Below are 17,671 nucleotides of genomic sequence, written 5' to 3'. Positions count from 1 at the left end.
GGCCGACTGCTAATATCCGAAATATCATAGGCTCACGTTGCTACACTAGGGCCAAAATACCTACAACAACAGTAACAGACTAATAATAAATCAGCAGCGAATAGCCTATACTGTCATGTTTAGGGAGCGAGTTTTTAGCTAAAAACATATTTTTTCTCTTGCTTGAGAAGTCGGCCATACTCGGTAGGAAGGCTGCAATGTAAAACGTGAAATCTCATTTCGCATAACAGTGCATAAATTTCCCTTTACAACATTAAATACATATTTATAGGGAAATTTCTTACATTAAGAGACGAACAATGTTTTGATTTCACAATGCCAGTACTTTTTCCTCTTTTCTTACACATACGCACACACATGCCGACATCCGTGAGGGATTGGTTAGAAAAGAGTTCTACGACGCCAAAGGTCCATGGTTCGAATCACGTCTTGGGAATGGGTGTTCTTTGTGAGTTTCCGTTCATCAATTTCAACACGTTTCATCGCTCATTCTCATCGTGGCGAGTAGCCAAAAGTTGCAAACGCTAAATAAATAGTCAAATGAAAAATTCATGCGTACGTACATAACATGTGCAGCATAAAGAAACTGAATGTAATTCTTATGAAATATTTCTGCAATCTCTGCGCGCAAGAACTTAAAATCTATATTTATTTTTCATTTCAGGAACAGACTCCTACCAGTCCTACAGAGAAGAGGTTCGCGAACCCAGTGGCCGTGTGTATGGGAAGTATGGATATGTCGACCCCCAAGGGGTTCTCAGGGTCATAGAATACACAGCCGATGAGAACGGTTATAGGTAAGAATTTCAGTGAAGTTAAATACGTACCTCAGAGAAATATCCCGAGACACATATACCATGTAGCTTGACGTCGTATGGGATCGAGTCACGCCAGGACGTAGCTCAGTTAAATAAAGTTGAAGTTTCAATTTGGGTCTTGCTGGACCACCTCTACCCTGAATGGTACTCACCCTTTGCTCGATGATCTGGCCCTCGGCTTCTAGCGTCGGCGACGGTTGGACAGAGACGGGCAGCCCGTGGAGATGGCGGAAGACGCTGGAGAGACTGCTGGCCTAAATGATCAGGACTCGCTAGTTCTCAGGACTCGGGCTGGCTTCTTGGTTTTCTGGCTCTTTGTAGTCCGGACCGCTGCAACTATACTGTACACTTGTTGCTGCCTCGAGATGTCGCGATCTCTCGAAGTGGTATCGTCATCAGCGCAGATCGTATTGTAGATGACGTGGTCCTCGATTTACCATCTCCAAGGGTTTATATACTTTGCACCTCCAACTGTTCACCTGGGTGCAGGTGGAAACTTACAGTGAAGGTGCCCTCACCGCTGGTAAAGGCAGTTGCCTTGCTGACTGTGCAGAGCCGGCTGGAAAATTCTTGTTGCTCTGCTCTGCATCCGGTGGAAGTTGCGGTGAGTGAGCGTTCAACCGACGAGCTTCAGAGCGATGTTTTAATAGAATGGATAATTCAGCTTTTATGCTTCCAATTCCTTCATCAATATAGTCGGGAGAATAGGTTGGGTATTCTCTTGAATTCCGCATCGCATAGCCATAAAATGTATATCTTAAAGTCGTTGTACTAAATTTATTGATTACGTGGGAGGAGCGCACGTGAGATCAGCGCACAGCAAGATTTCGTGGGACTAACGCATAGGATGTCAGGTGTTAGTGGGATTAGCGCATAGTATGGTTATCAATAATAACCTTCCCTTGGCAATTTTTTTTCCAGACTTGGGACTGGACAACGTGTAGATTAATACGAAGGTTGCTTAAAGGTTCTTCTATCAGCAGCTTCTATTACAGCTTCGTCAACTTTTCAGATCGATCTTCAATCAAACTTTGCAACGTACGACAGAGAATTGAGGCAACGAAATAAATCTTCAGTTTCAACATATTTGTCTAAAATTGTTTTTATATGCCTGTCGGTTTCAATGAACTGTTTTCTTCTCTTGCGACCTGGAATGCCTAGGTCTATATGTAGATTTCTTGTTATCTTCTAGTAACACATAAATTGCTGGACAGATGTTTGTTTCCTGCATCAGCATGAATTGAATAAATTTGCTCAAACTGTTTCGGACAACTTTTGAATGTTCCGTCAAGGTAGAAAGAACTACAAGATGTTAATAATTTCTTGCCACTGTTACTTGCAAACACCAGACATTTCTTTTCGTTGTCCACTGTCATGTCAAGCATAAGGAAGCTCGTCCCGTCGGAAAGTCTCAACACATTCTCATCCAAGGAGATTTCGGAGCTACCAATCGGATTTTGGATTGTTCCCAGTGTTTCCCTACGTATTTCACACGAAGAGGTTTTTACGTTATCATGTTTTGGAATTTCAGTAACTAGTTCATAACCTCTATTCGTCAAATTCCCAAATTCTTGTTTGTAGACGACGTTCACTGGTGTAGACAGTTCCTCCCTTGCTCTTTCCCTGCATACAGACATGGTTTTTACAACTTCCAACTCTGCAACATTCGGAACACACTGATGAGTATTTTTTTTCCCCAAAACGTCTTTGTTTAATGTTGTCCTTAGTGATCCCTTGCACTTCAGCCGGCGTTCCTTTACACATCTCCAGTAGATAACATTTTCAGTCTTACGGCCAACACGATACTGATGGCCGTCCAGTAAGAGGCAAACTTTACCCTTGGCACTGGTAATAACTTCCATTGCGCATTCACCTGCAAGGAAAGAAAGAAGAACATTTGAATGTGCGCTTCACCCACGATCTTTTTCTCTCTGTGCGCAGATCACACTGTGCGCTCCTCCCACGTGCGCTTCTCCCACGGCACCAATTTATTAATAATACTAAAACAACATTTTCATTATAATGAACTGCGTAAAATTTAGATATAATCATAATTTCGTATTTCGTGTGCATGTTAATACTAGAGACTTCCCGTTGCTCCTAATTTATTTCTTATATGTTCTTCCACAACAAATAATATTGTTATAACTTGTACACTATATGTATATATAGCTGTATTTTAGTTGCAAACAGCGCTATCTCTTGATAATTTTTGTTTATTATATATAAGTATTCTCATGTTTCTAGGTTCAGGGGATTTGGCTATAAACGCATCACAATCTTAAAAGTTTGACACTACTTTCACCCCCCTTATTTCGGTAAATTTCGGAAAATCTCTTTTTTATGGGTGCTTCCGTCGTCAAACAAAGACAATCCTAAAGTTTCAGGTTTCTAGGTTAATGCGTTGATGACTCAGTCAATGGGAACACAGTTTTCTTTAACATTATTACGAATAATCTGTTTCTACTCTATTACATTATATTAATATTTATAATTGTTGTCTAAAAATCTAAAAATAAGTATTTCACTGAGGCCTGAATTTCTTCTGAATGGCTATTGTATTCCATTAAATTAAATAGTAAATGTTCAGTGGCGATTAGTAGGACAGGAGGGAGGATTTGTCCGTCCCCCACTTTTTACCACTTTTGCTCTAGGGCTATAGCCTTTTAATGCTAATGTTTGTCTACAACAAAAAGTAAACTGTCGTTGCCTTGCTAGTTTTCGCCCAATCACAGCAAAACAGGCTTAGATGACTTAGGAGGGCGGGCATGTGCCACGAATGTTAGACAAAAGAAGAGTTTACAGGATTCTTGTTGGAAGAAGCCAGTAGGAAGGCCAAGACAAAGATGGAGGGATAGCTTTGAGATGGACCTGAAGGAAATCGGTAAGGATGGAAAACATTGAATTGATCTTGACCAGGATAGGGACAGATGGAAGGCTTGTGTTGCTGCAGCCATAGACGTTCGGGTTTAAGAAGGCTGCAAAGTTATTTAGTTAGTTAGGATACAACAATCATTACATGCAATGAAATGGAATGAAGTGGTATTTTAAATCCCACCCTTTATAAAATAATAGGAGGAAATAAAACGATATTTCCATTGACGTCATCATCAATGAACTTGGCAGAAAAGTAAGGCAAAAGTAAGTAATGATTAACAAGAAAAGTGTTTTCCTCCTGCGTATCGAAAGAACACCCTTATGCAGCATTTGGACAGAAGTGTCAAGTAGCAAGTTGCACACGATATGGGTGTTTCACTCCGAAATGACAAGGGAACTATTCCAGTCTGTGAAAATATACTCACATCGCATGAGCGACCTACAGACCGAGACTAGCTAGTAGAATAACACGAAAGCAGGGTGCGAAATCCTGGGGGGGACGGGGCGGATTTCATCCCCCAACAATCTTGGCCTCAAAAATCCCCCCCACAAAAAAATCCATAGGGGAGAGTTTGTGTTACAACAAACAAAAGATAAACAATTTATTTTAATTTCAAGTATACTTTACTAAGAATAATATCGAAAACATACACAAATTAGTGTGTTGTGTGTGTCGAATGCTTTTTCTCTCTCAAGATATCATTAACAAATCTACATCAATACGCACAATAAAAGTAAAACAAGATGCAAGACAAAAATAACTATAAAATCTAATTGATTTATATTAACATAAAGCAATAACTAAATAAGAAGTTAATATAATAAAATCACTTCAACTAGTATTTGATAATTTATTAACATCTTTAACGAGTTAGTAAGGGAATTACTTTGCTACGTTATAATACCTGAAATTATTTTCTTTGTGTAATTAATAATACTAACATATTTTAAATTTAGTATTTTTTTACTTTTAATAACATTATAATATGTATATCGTCTAATTTATATGTATGTTTGTGGGGGAGGGGGGTTTGTAGACTAAGATCTTTCTCCCCCTCACCAGTCTTAAACGATTTCGCACCCTGCACGCAAGTGACATGCAGCTTGTAGTGTCGCTCTCTTACGAAAGGATGCATTTATTTCTTCTCGCTTGTCGCTGAAAGCATCCATAATCTTAATATGTTACTCCGTATTCCTCTTGGGATAATTTTTCACACCGAAGGGACGAGAGACAAGCACACATGGCCGGCTGAATACTATTTTGTCGAATGTACATCTGCACTAACTCTTCCGGAGAGCCGATTGAATTTCGATTTATGTGGATTTTGAATACACTACATGTACGGGCAACGAAAACGTCATCAACTCGCTTCCAACTAAATGTGGAGATACGACAAAAAAGTGTTCAGCAACCAACATGTCATGTGGAGACGAACCAATTAACAGCAGCGTTTTACTCCATAGAGCCATGGCAGGCCGTACAAGTCTCTAATTGTTGTCATTCATTATGTCTCCAAATAAGCCTCTGTTTCTCAGTAATCACGGACACTTGTGGGTTATAATGATCACAATAGAAGTCAATGAAGTTGTTACAACGCAGAGTGATTGTCACTCTGCTGTTCCAAATAAACAAAAAGAGAATGCTAGTAATTTTAAGAACTTTAAGATATTTATGGAGAAATAAATTTAAATTTAATTTTTCATAGAAATTGCTGTATTTAAGTACCTTAATATCTTCTTTGCGACGATGGTTTTTTTTCTGGGATACAAACGCATAACTGCAGAGTGCCTTCCAGCGATTGCTGACTATCATTCTGTTGCTTCATGAGGCTGGAATAGAGCATTCTTAACGTTTCCTTCTTTGAAAATCAATAAGGGTGCATAAATATGTCGATGAAAAAGTTCTACTGATCATTAATGTCGATATACCCTGTATGTATAGATATGGTCAGAGAGCCCAAATTTCTCATGAAACATTTACCTTTAAGGGTGAGAGGGACAATTTCCCCTAGGTCTTTCTCACTCCGGCAGCTGTCGATCAATGTTGCCAACTCCGCTCTTTTGGAGCCAGATCTGGCTCTTTCGTGCACTCTTTTGGCTGTGAACTGTGGCACCATCCTCCTGCCACACTATGATGCCACTACTGGCTCCGGTCCAGAAATACCAACTTTTGCCATAAGTGTACATTTTGCACGTGACGTGATATTGTTATATTGGCTGCGTCACCCACCCCTCTTACCTTCCCAGTTACTTTTATGTAGCACCGTGGCTGAGGTGAAGATGTTATCCGGAAATCCTTTATTTTCGATTTCAAATGAGCATAAGTGGATTATTGAAATGGGTTATGCCGCCAAATCTAGGCGGTGAAAATTAAGAATAAATTGCCATCGCTTCAAAGCTAACGGTAATAGCAGCGCCCCCATCCCTCTGATACCTAAATTTACCCTAGGAAGCACTACGTATATGCAGCTTTTGATGATCTAGCAACTTGAAAGTCATCTTTTGCTCTATTTAAGGTGAAATTTAGCTCCTTTATGCACATCAGGGTTGGCAACACTATCATGATGGCCGTACGAGGCAAGGAGAAATGCTTTACGCTTATGGGACCATTATTTTATTCGTTCTCTTGGGAATATCAAACATCCAATGACGTAGAATAGTACATAGACGGAAAAGGGATACGTTGAACTATGTCATAGCTTTAGGAAAAATCGAAACTCCTATTTGATTAGTCGTAACTTGAAGTTGATTTCCCATAAGGAAATCATGGAATTCTGTAAATGCACAGCTGGTGTGTAATTGTCCATCTTCGCATTAACTTCATACCCTATGCTCGCTAAGCCATTTTGTGTACCTTAGTTTGAATAAGTTTTGAAAAATGTATGATCGCATGATCGCGCTTCTTACTCTGCTTCATTTCGCCAGTTGCACTAATTATAATTACATAACATAATGACTATAATTTCGGCGTAATTAAATTACTTTTGTAAAAGTGTTCTCTCAGCTACGAGAGGTTGGTTTAATTATAAGTATCTGCAAAAGAGTGTTGATATCTTTATATTTCTTTCATTTTTAATTAATCGCAAATTTAGATTGACTTCATTTCTGAAAAATTCACTTCTATCTTCCAAACAGGTCAAGACTGACAACGAGGTTTCTGGTAAATCGAGGGCCGCCATCTTTCATTGGACCAATTCCATTTCCTGTCTTCAAGGGCAACAACCGTTTGGACTGAATACAAACCCACCGATATATAATATGCCTAGGGACGCCTGTGCAATGTACAAAACAATAACAAAACTTGCGAAGATTAAAATTCTTTTTTGTACAAAAGTATAAAGTTTTCTTTCATTTGTCTGCTTAATTTGTGCATCTAGTCGATTTGAAATTTTACAATTGTTTGTATTGTTATTTTATCCTATTAAGTAGTGATATTAAACTGTGTAACATCCTCGTTTACGATATGACTGAGTAATGCAATCAGGGGTTCTGAACTCGTATGTACCCTGTACCATGTATGTCTTGAGCAGGAGAACGAAAACACGTCTCTGCGCAAGTAGTGACGCAAGACAGCTCCACCAATGAACACATGAGAGGGAATGGGAATGCGTGGAGGGGAAACGACTGCAATTACCAACTTTCGCAGCATCGTGTACTGCTTCGCTCCGCCCACTCGGTTTCCTCCTCCTCTCTGACGCTCTGCGCGGTCATGCTCCAGAGATAATCGGGACAGGGTGTAGGTACTGAAATAACTGTATCAATTAAGCTACTTACTTTCGAACGCATAGCAAGAAATGATAAAGTGTGCACATAGTCTAAGGATATGTACTATTTCCAAGGGTCTAACTAAAGCTTAGTATTGTTAAGTAACAGCACCATCACAAATAAACAAATTTATTATTTCTCTATTTTTTTATTTTTGTTATTTAGCATCGCTTTTCTTCCACGTTTGGCTAATCGCAACGATGTGGATGAGTGATGTTATAATGAAATTGATAAAGAAAAACTCACAAATAACACCCGTGCTCAGGCCAGGATTCGACGTGGGCAATTTGCATGTACGTACAGTACATATCTGCAACATTCAATTCATAAAACTCCATAAAACTTTCAGTTCACTATTGCTCTCTCGATTCTTAAATTTCCCACTTTTTGTACTTCAATTCCACAAAATTATACGTATAAGCTATACTCTGTCCAGTTTATCTCTGGAGCAAAACCTTGTACAGCAGCATAGAAGCAGTACACGTTGCTGCGAGGGCTGATAACTGCACTCGCTTTCCCCTAAACGCATTCCCATTCCCTCTCAAGTGTTCTTGATGGAACCGTCTCGCTTCACTACGTGCGCAGACTTGTTTCCGTTCGCTTGCTACAGAGATAAAGAGAACAGAGTATACTTTGTTCTACAAAACATAAGTTGTTTGCAATATAACTCTCATAAATTATCTTAAATGCAATTAATCATTGACTGAAGTTCATTATACGAACTTTCTTAAACTGCTGCAGCTCATTAACACCATTGACATAATGATGTAACTTGGCCGATTAGACTTGTAAGCAAGGTGGATTCATTTAAATCAGGTTAATTTAAATAGCGATTTTAATCACTTTAAATAAATAATTTATCGAAAAATGTAGCCTACATAAGGATTTGTACACATCAGAATCACGTTTCTTGAAAGTACATTAATCTCATAATCATTTAATGATGTTTATTAGTCTCTAAGAAAGGAAACAAAATATAATATGTACTGGTGGTGTGAAGCTCATATGAAAGGAAATGTAATATGTGAACTATAAACAGACTTATATTTCTCTTGATTTAAAATTCAATAATTTTTATGGTAAAAAAATAGCAAACATTTTCAGTAGAATAATATAAAAAATACTAATCATGATAAACCGTAAATACGGAATATCATCATCATTAAATTCTAAATAAATATGGCAACTGATATTTTGCAAACCTATCACAATAAAAGTAACAAAATTCAGCTGCAAAGACTACAAAATAATATTTTAAGTTACAATTATGTACTGCATCCAGAATGTTTTATTTTCACTGAAAGAAAAATTACTGAAATTTCTTATAGTTTCATTAACACTCTCAACAAGCATTTCCATAGTAGGTTCATATATAGAGTATCAGACAGAAAAATATTACATTTACATGTAACTTTTATTTACTTTAATCAAACTGTCAAATATGTTACAGGGCCGTTTACTAGAGAAAACTTTTCTGTAATAAACATATATCTTTATGTATGGTGCCAAAAACATAGAAGCAATTTTAAGCGTGGTTTTTAAATAAAATAATTAATCAAAAAATATTTTTTTAAATAAAAATATGATTTCTATCCACCCTGCTTCTAAGCCATGTATGTATCGCTTCAATGTTCTAGTCCTCATCACCTGCCATTGGATTTTGCCTGTCCTGCTTTATTAGTGTGTCAGTCATATTGCCGAGAAAATACGTAAATATACAGGAGCTATCAAAATGTGCAGCCAGATTTTAGCTAACTTTAACAGGTTATGAACACTTTGCACGAGCTGTATCATACTCTATACTCTGTCCCAGGTAACTGTGGAGCAGGCAAACGAAGACAAGTCTGCGCAAGTAGGGACCGAGACGGCTCCGCCAATGAACACGTAAGAGGAACGGATATGACGATATACGCGGTCTTGCTTGCAACTATGCTGTAAAAAAGGCCCATTTACTCATATTGGACACGCTCAACCTCAACTGCATAAAGCAAGATCTATCACACAGAGGGACAGTGAAAGCAAGCTGTTATCAGAGTCCGTTATTCTAGGAAATTAGTTACGAAATCAAAACCAGAAACTTAGATCTTTTCCTTTTTATTTTAACAGTGCAAAAGTACTTTTATAGAATTTTAACAATCAAAAAGTAAATATATTCCCTTTCTTTATATATCCATAATCAGACAACTGTATGATATGCAACTTAAATTTATAAATAATTAGGGGTCAATGCGTGTATAGTGAATGCGGCCATACGACCGAGAATTCTAAGAATACGTTCCTCAATACCCAAACTAATATTAATTTAATTAGAAGTTAGAATAACAAAAACCTAATGAACCTAAAGAAATGAACAAATAAACTATAGAATTTTAAAGGAACCACAATACGTAAATCCCCCATCATATCGCCACACTTACCATACACGTTTACAGTCAGAGCTACACTGCTCTTTCCCCCGTGACCGTTGCCTCAAGACAAACCCGTGCTCGTTTCCTTCTGGCGGCTCTGAGCCCAAGCGTTCCTCCGATGTTGTGCGGAAAGTGAGATCCTTGGTGCGATGTGAAAATCCTGCAACGCAAAGAGTGATTGCACAGGCAGTGCAATGTTTCCCTGCAACTGTGAATCGCTTCATAGACCAAGATTTACAACTTGTGCGGAAGCACAAGGCTCAAGTTCATAAGTTGCGTGCCTCACATGTCCAAGAGAGGAAGACCAACCGTCGGAAGCTCTACGAACGCCATCTGGCAGGGGACCGCTGGAAGTATGTGGTGTCCCTGGTTGAAGCATGGGTGTATCTGTTGGGATGTGGTAAAAAATGGCCATCTACTATCGTCCACGTGATTAGTGTTGCCCACGGGACGAGACGGGACAAGCATTTAAAAATTCGAGACGAGACGAGATTGACCATGTGTCATAAGACAAACGAATATTTTCGAGACGAGACAGCATTTCCACGAGACTCCACGAGACGAGACAGGCCAAAGTCTCGTCTCGTGGGCAACACTACACGTGATGCAAGAGGTCGATCTGAATGGGTACGTGAATGTGCTGAAGGTTTTCCACGCGGGTTCATGGTTGTTGGTGGTTACTGCCATAACGGCAAACTTCCATTGCGCAGTGTGGAAAAAAAGGCTAAAATAAATGCAGCCTATTACCAGGCGAATATTTTGGAGCCATTTTACGGACATGATATTCCTTCTCTCTATGGCAGCGACACATGTCGTGTTGTCATCCACCAGGACAAGGCTTCCAGTCATACGGCAAAGTCCACGCAGGCATACATGGATCGGATGGCACGTATAACGGGCATTCAAGCAATCCTCTTTACAGACATCCCTGTGAAATCCCCCGATGCCTCTTCCATGGATTTTTGTGGGTTTCCGTTGTTGAAACGAGCCTTGGGAAGCAGACGGCCCCTCACAATTGAGAGTCTTTGGAAAGCTTGTCAGGAGGAATATGATTGTTTGGACCAATGTGTTCTTCAACGCAGTCTCCTCCAATGGAAACTCCGCTGCAGGACCATTGCTGCAAGACAGAGGTATCACGTGGAGCACCACCGCTCGTGGTGTCATGGTTTTTCTTAAGGTGAGGTGGGTTCTAACTTTGTTACCATGGACATGAAACGACCTTCTGTAGTACATTTGTGGGCAGAGGGTTATAACATCCCCTCCCCCTAGTGTATACCAAACCTTAACATCTGAACACAAACATCTTCAAAAACTTACAAATCAATTACATTTACCAAATTACATTCATCATATTTTCATAAAAGTTGCTCTGGTTTATCCAGAATTTCAGGAATCATATCTACGAATTTCAGTTTAAGTTGAAGGATTGTCGACACAGGTTCCGCAGTAAAATCCTGCATTAGTTATCCTGAATAAGTTGTCTACAATAATATGCACAATTTACCTTGAATCACTTTCTGCGAAATATTCCCAATTTGAAAGATGAAAAGGATGAAAATATCTTTAGATTTTTGTATTCCGTTCAAATGCTCATAGAAAAGAAAATTTTTCCGGTAAAAGATATTTTGATTGCTGTAATATCTAAAGTTCAATGTAGAATTAGTAAAATATGGTTACAACATATTCAACAAGGTTCCAAGTGGGACGTAATTCTAGACAGTATTGTGAAACAATTTTGTAACAGTCTAAGTGTGCATAGTTTAATATCTGAAAAGGTATTAAGAAAGCAAGAAATTTCAGAAGACCCTGTGGATTTTCTGGATACTAGGTTAAGAGGAGCCAAGATTTTGCGAGTGAAATTTTCAGAAGAAGAGTTCGTTGGACTCATGATTGATAGACTTCATCCCTCTCAGTCTCAACAATTGTTATTTTAGGACACTCCTACTTCAATTCACGAGTTGAAAAATAAACTTAAGATATTTCAAAAACATGCTTATCTTTGTCGTGAATATTTCATGGAATGTAAGAACTTTAGTAAGACACAAACTGGGAATTCGGTTAGAGATGGGAATTCATTAAGAACCAATCAGTGTCTTCCTGTAGTTCCCCAGCAAAAACGAAGTTTTTCGAAGTATAAGAACACTTATATGATGCCTCAATATAACAATAGAGACCTTTCCGTTAAAGTAAAAGCATTATTTGTCGAAGGAAAATTGGCTAACCTTCCAACTCCGCTGTGTTTATATACAGGGTGTTCTGAAAATGTTATAAGCCAAAGATTTTTAGAACGCATTCAACGAATTTGTAAAGTGGAAGTAAGAGAAAAGAATCTAAACGTCATCCTAGGGAACGATGAACAGTTAAAGTTGACGCAAGTAGTGTGTGTGCCTGTTCAACTGGGGCCCCTCACGTGGCCAGTGGAACTGTATGTGTCTCCGACGTTACCTGTAAATGTGATATTGGGAATGAAGTTTCATATCAGAACGAAGATGGTGTTTCGTATGGACAAAGCCTTGTTAGAATTTGAAACCCTGCCTCCAAAATTTCCTATTATGTGTAACTGTGACAGCATTTTTAATACTGGACGTGTTTTTCAGGAAAATCCCCCCTCTACTTCTACAGTGAAATCCCGTTTCAATGATCGTACTACTAACAAGTTTTCTTCAAATGCATCAACAAGAGGACCAGGACGACAACTAGGCAAGAAGACTGCTGTACCCAGTGAGAGATCCAGAGATGGAGAATGGAAGAATCCACCCAATCGGGAGACGTTTCCTGATGTGACATCGCAAGACGAGAACTATTTTGCACATCAACTTGATGAGTGTAAGAATCAATTTCGTGATGTCATTTGTGATAAGATTGGGGTTATAAAAGATTTTGTGTACCATATTCACATGAAAGATAATGTGCCAGTTAGATAAGCCCCTTATTTATTGAATGCCGAGAAGGAGAAAGAACTAGAAGCTATTATATCGGACTTGTTAGCCCAAAATGTAATTGAACCTTCTAACAGCCCGTATGCTTGTCCTTGTTTCCTGATTGACTCTAAAAACAACACCAAACGTCTTGTCGTAAATTATTCAGAGGTTAACCGACATATTATGTTTGACGCTTATCCTCCATGTGTTTTGGAAGAGTGTTTGTCTAAAATAAGTCAGGGCACAGTTTTTTCTGTTCTTGATTTTAAACGTGCGTTCAATCAAATCCCAATTAATGAAGAAAGTAAGAAAGTAACAGCCTTCGTCTCACAGTCGGGACAATGGCAATATAGTACCTTACCATTTGGTTTAAGCGTAGGTCCAAGTGCACTAGCGAGAGTTATGCAAATTATGTTTGGTCATCTTAAAGGAGAATTTTTATTTTGGTATTGTGATGATTTGATAATCTTTAGCACAGATAAAGCCAGTCATTTGAAACATCTCAAAATTGTACTAGATATATTACGTAAATATGGTGTTACAATTTCACCTTCTAAAAGTCAATTCATGCAGGATGAAATATTTTTCCTAGGTTTTAAAATTTCTCAGTGAAACTTGCAACTAGACCGCAAAAGAGTAGAAGCCATTCATAATATTAGTCCTCCTAAAAATTTAAGAGCATTGATGAAACTATTGGGCTTTTTACAATATTTTGCGAAATTTATACCTAATTTCCAACAAGTTGTAGCCCCCTCTTAATGACTTAAAGGAAAGGAATGTGAAGTTTAAATGGGGATCTTTAGAACAAAATGCACTGGATCATATTAAACTTCTCTTTGAACAACATGTTGTACTTAAATTGCCTGATATGAATAAAGATTTTGTTGTCCAAACCGACGGTAGTTTGACAGGCTATGGAGCTATTCTGCTTCAAGAGGACGAATTTGGTAATTTACGTCCTGTGTTTTTTCACTCGAAACGTTTGAAAGATAGAGATAAAAATCGTACGATATATGATATTGAATTATGGAGCCTAATGTTAGCTTTGGATAAGTTTCATTATTATTTGAGAGCTAGACCGTTTAAAATTCAAGTAGATAGCATGAGGGTTGCTTGGATGATCAAGCGGGCAACAAAGTTCACTAAATATGCTCGTTATTTGGAAAAGTTGTTATCATTTAGTTTCGAAATGGAACATATTCCTGCTGAAAATAACGTATGTTCTGATTTATTGTCCAGGATGTATGATAATAAGAATTTTGACACCGAGACGCATGATTTGGAAGAGCTCACAAACCTCAATTTAACAATGTGGTCTCATCCCTTGTATAGTAATATTTTGTCTGACGAACAATACAAAGACGAAATCTTGAAACCTATAATAGATAATATTCGACAAAATAAAGATGTAAAAGATTATAAAATGGTCAAGGATGTTTTGTACAAAAAAACAAAAGTATCGGGGATGCCTTATAGGATTTGTGTACCTAGTAACACTCAAAAATCCTTGATTAAGTATTTTCACAACAATATTTATAGTGGAGCACATTGTGGTTGGTTTAAAACCTTGAAAAGAGTACAGAAACATTTTACTTGGGACAATATGAAGTCCATGGTTAAAGAGTTCTGTCAAACCTGCGACTTGTGTCAGAAAGCTAAAGAACGAAATGAAAATCCTGTTAACATTTTATGTTCACGTGTAATCACGATACCCAGCCAAAGATATCATGTAGATATTGTGGGACCATTACCACGGTCTAAGAATTGTAAATATCTTTTATTAATAGTTGATGATGCAACCAAATTTGTTCATTTGGAAGGGTTAAGAGTTTTGAACTCCAGAGTAATAGTTGATAAGCTTTACGAGTTGTTTATGAACAGCTTTGTCTCGCAATATTTCACATCATTTTTGTACAATTTTGGGATTAAACATATTACATGCACCGAATATAATCCTCAGAGCAATTTAGCGGAGAGATATATTAAAGTTTTAAAAACTTCTCTTCGAGCGTATTTTACCGACAGACAAAATGATTGGATGAAAGAATTGAAAGAGATACAGTATTCTATTAATTGTTCAGAAAGCTATGCTACAGGTAACACTCCGTCAGAATTGTTTATGGGGCGTATATTTCTCGATCCCTTGGAAGTTCGATGGCAATTACACTCAGAAAATGATCAACTGTCAAAGGAACAACTAGAATTAAACTGGAAAGCTGCTCTTGAAAACATGCAGAAATCTTGGGAAAAAAGGAATCGACTTTATTCACGTAAGTTTACGAGAGTTCCATTTGCAATAGGCGATCTTGTCTTGATAAAATCGCAACTTCTTTCTTCTGCCCCGGAAAAGACTGCAAGGTCACTGCAACTAAAATACTCGGGACCTTATCGCATAATACGATTCTTCACTCCTGCCAGTGTGCTGACCAACAACCCTTCTAAGCACAAACGTTGCCATGTAACTTCCTTGAAGAGATATTTGCCCAGGCGTGTTGATAACATGAATTGAAAGTAGGTCACTATGCCTCCCGACCATTCATTGTTTATTTGACTAATCCCTTTAATTGTATTGATTTTTTAATGTTTTGTAATATTAAAGATAATGTTACGTGTTTGATAATTGTGAGAGTGTATGTAAAATTCAACATATTGAAAATCATTGTAAAAGAGAATATACAGGGTGCACCTAAAAATAATTTGTATGTCATAGAATTTCCAGTTTCTTGTTCAGATTTTATTTTACAGAATTTTACTGCGGAACCTGTGTCGACAATCCTTCAACTTAAACTGAAATTCGTAGATATGATTCCTGAAATTCTGGATAAACCAGAGCAACTTTTATGAAAATATGATGAATGTAATTTGGTAAATGTAATTGATTTGTAAGTTGTTGAAGATGTTTGTGTTCAGATGTTAAGGTTTGGTATACACTAGGGGAAGGGGATGTTATAACCGTCTGCCCACAAATGTACTAAATGTGCAGGTAACATTGCAACTGATGTCATGCCTGGATTTGATTGGCTGTTATGCTCAGAGACGCCAGGAGGAAACGAGCACGGGTTTGTCTTGAGGCAACGGTCACGGGGGAAAGAGCAGTGTATCTCTGACTGTAAACGTGTATGGTAAGTGTGGCGATATGATGGGGGATTTACGTATTGTGGTTCCTTTAAAATTCTATAGTTTATTTGTTCATTTCTTTAGGTTCATTAGGTTTTTGTTATTCTGACTTCTAATTAAATTAATATTAGTTTGGGTATTGAGGAACCTATTCTTAGAATTCTCGGTCGTATGGCCGCATTCACTATACACGCATTGACCCCTAATTATTTATAAATTTAAGTTGCATATCATACAGTTGTCTGATTATGGATATATAAAGAAAGGGAATATATTTACTTTTTGATTGTTACCATTCTATAAAAGTACTTTTGCACTGTTAAAATACAAGGGTCGTTCAAGGTTGACCGGGACTTTTATTTCTGCAGAGGAAATAGGTAGCAGAAGAAACACCAAACTATGTCAGTTTTTCAAAGTATTCTCCGTGCGCGCCGAGGCACCGTTGCCATCGTTCTGGCAGATCCCGAATTCCGTTGTCGTAGAAAGAACTTGGTTGTTGTCGTAGCCACTGGAGGACATCGCTCCGCAGTGCTTCGTCTTCGTGAATTTCTTCCCTCCCAGATGGTCTTTAAGGGGTGCAAACAAATGATAATCACTGGGGGCTAAATCCGGATTGTTGGGGGGATGGGACAGAACTTCCCAGCGCATGTCGGCCAGAGTTGTTGTTGTCGCATTGGCCGTGTGAGGGCGGGCATTGTCATGGAGGAGAATGACATTTCCAGACAACATCCCAGGTCTTTTCTTGCGAATGGACTTTCGTACAGCACCACTCAACAATGTGGAGTAATACTGGGCATTAATCGTGCTCCCTTTTTCCAGAAAATCCACATGGATAACGCCCTTCATGTCCCAGAAGACACTTGCCATGATCTTTCCAGCGGACGGCTGCGTTTTGCTTTTCTTGGGGGGCGGGGAACCTTTATGCCGCCACTCCATGCTGCGTCTTTTGGTCTCTGGGGTTGAATTGTGCAACCATGTTTCATCACACGTGATGATGGATTGCAACAATTCATCACCTTCTGCTCGAAACCGATTCAGAAGCTGTTCACAGACCGTCCTGCGTGTCCACTTGTGATCGAATGTCAGCTGGCGGGGAACCCACCTTGCAAAGATTTTGAAGAAGCGTAAGTGGTCGTGAATGATTGTCTCAACAATCCCGACACTGATATTCACCTCGGCAGCAATATCCCGCAATGTTACTCGCCGGTTCTCAAGAATCATTTCCTCAACACGTGCGATATTCACCGGTGTGACTGCAGTCGGGCGAATGTGTCCATGCGCTTCATTTGTCACCAGTTCCCGTCCTTCGCGAAACTGCTCACACCATTCGTACACTCTTGTCCGCGACATCGTTTGTTCACCATACTGTGCTCGCAATCGTCTGAAAATCTCAGCTGGTTTCACTTTCTCCTTCACGAGAAATTTGATTACACACCGCTGCTCCACAGCCACAGACACACTGCTTGCCACCATGTTCGCTGCAACTGCTGCGCATGCGCGAAATACGTCACCCGCACGTTTCATCATGATCCGGCTATTCATCGATTTTTTACGTACGAAAATCCCGGTCAATCTTGAACGACCCTTGTAAAAAGGAAAAGATCTAAGTTTCTGGTTTTGAATTCGTAACTAATTTCCTAGAATAACGGACTCTGATAACAGCTTGCTTTCACTGTGCCTCTGTATGGTAGATCCTGCTTTATGCAGTTGAGGTTGAGCGTGTTGAATATGAGTAAATGGGCCTTTTTTACAGCTTAGTTGCAAG

General features: G+C 38.7%; 1 protein-coding gene across 1 annotated transcript in view; it reads left to right on the top strand.

Moving 5' to 3' along the window:
- Positions 1 to 6,995, top strand: part of LOC146002049 (cuticle protein 14-like) — a 135,130-nt gene extending 128,135 nt beyond the window's left edge. The window contains exons 3-4 of the mRNA XM_083139762.1: positions 665 to 797; positions 6,831 to 6,995. Of these exons, the coding sequence (XP_082995888.1) occupies positions 665 to 797; positions 6,831 to 6,930 (233 nt within the window). The 3' untranslated portion in view covers positions 6,931 to 6,995. The remainder of the gene's footprint in view (positions 1 to 664; positions 798 to 6,830) is intronic.
- The last annotated feature ends 10,676 nt before the right edge of the window (positions 6,996 to 17,671 follow it).

Source organism: Lepisma saccharinum, chromosome 18 (genome assembly GCF_977018435.1).
Source record: "Lepisma saccharinum chromosome 18, izLepSacc3.1, whole genome shotgun sequence".
Taxonomy (NCBI): domain Eukaryota; kingdom Metazoa; phylum Arthropoda; class Insecta; order Zygentoma; family Lepismatidae; genus Lepisma; species Lepisma saccharinum.
This window is presented reverse-complemented; position numbering and strand designations above follow the sequence as displayed.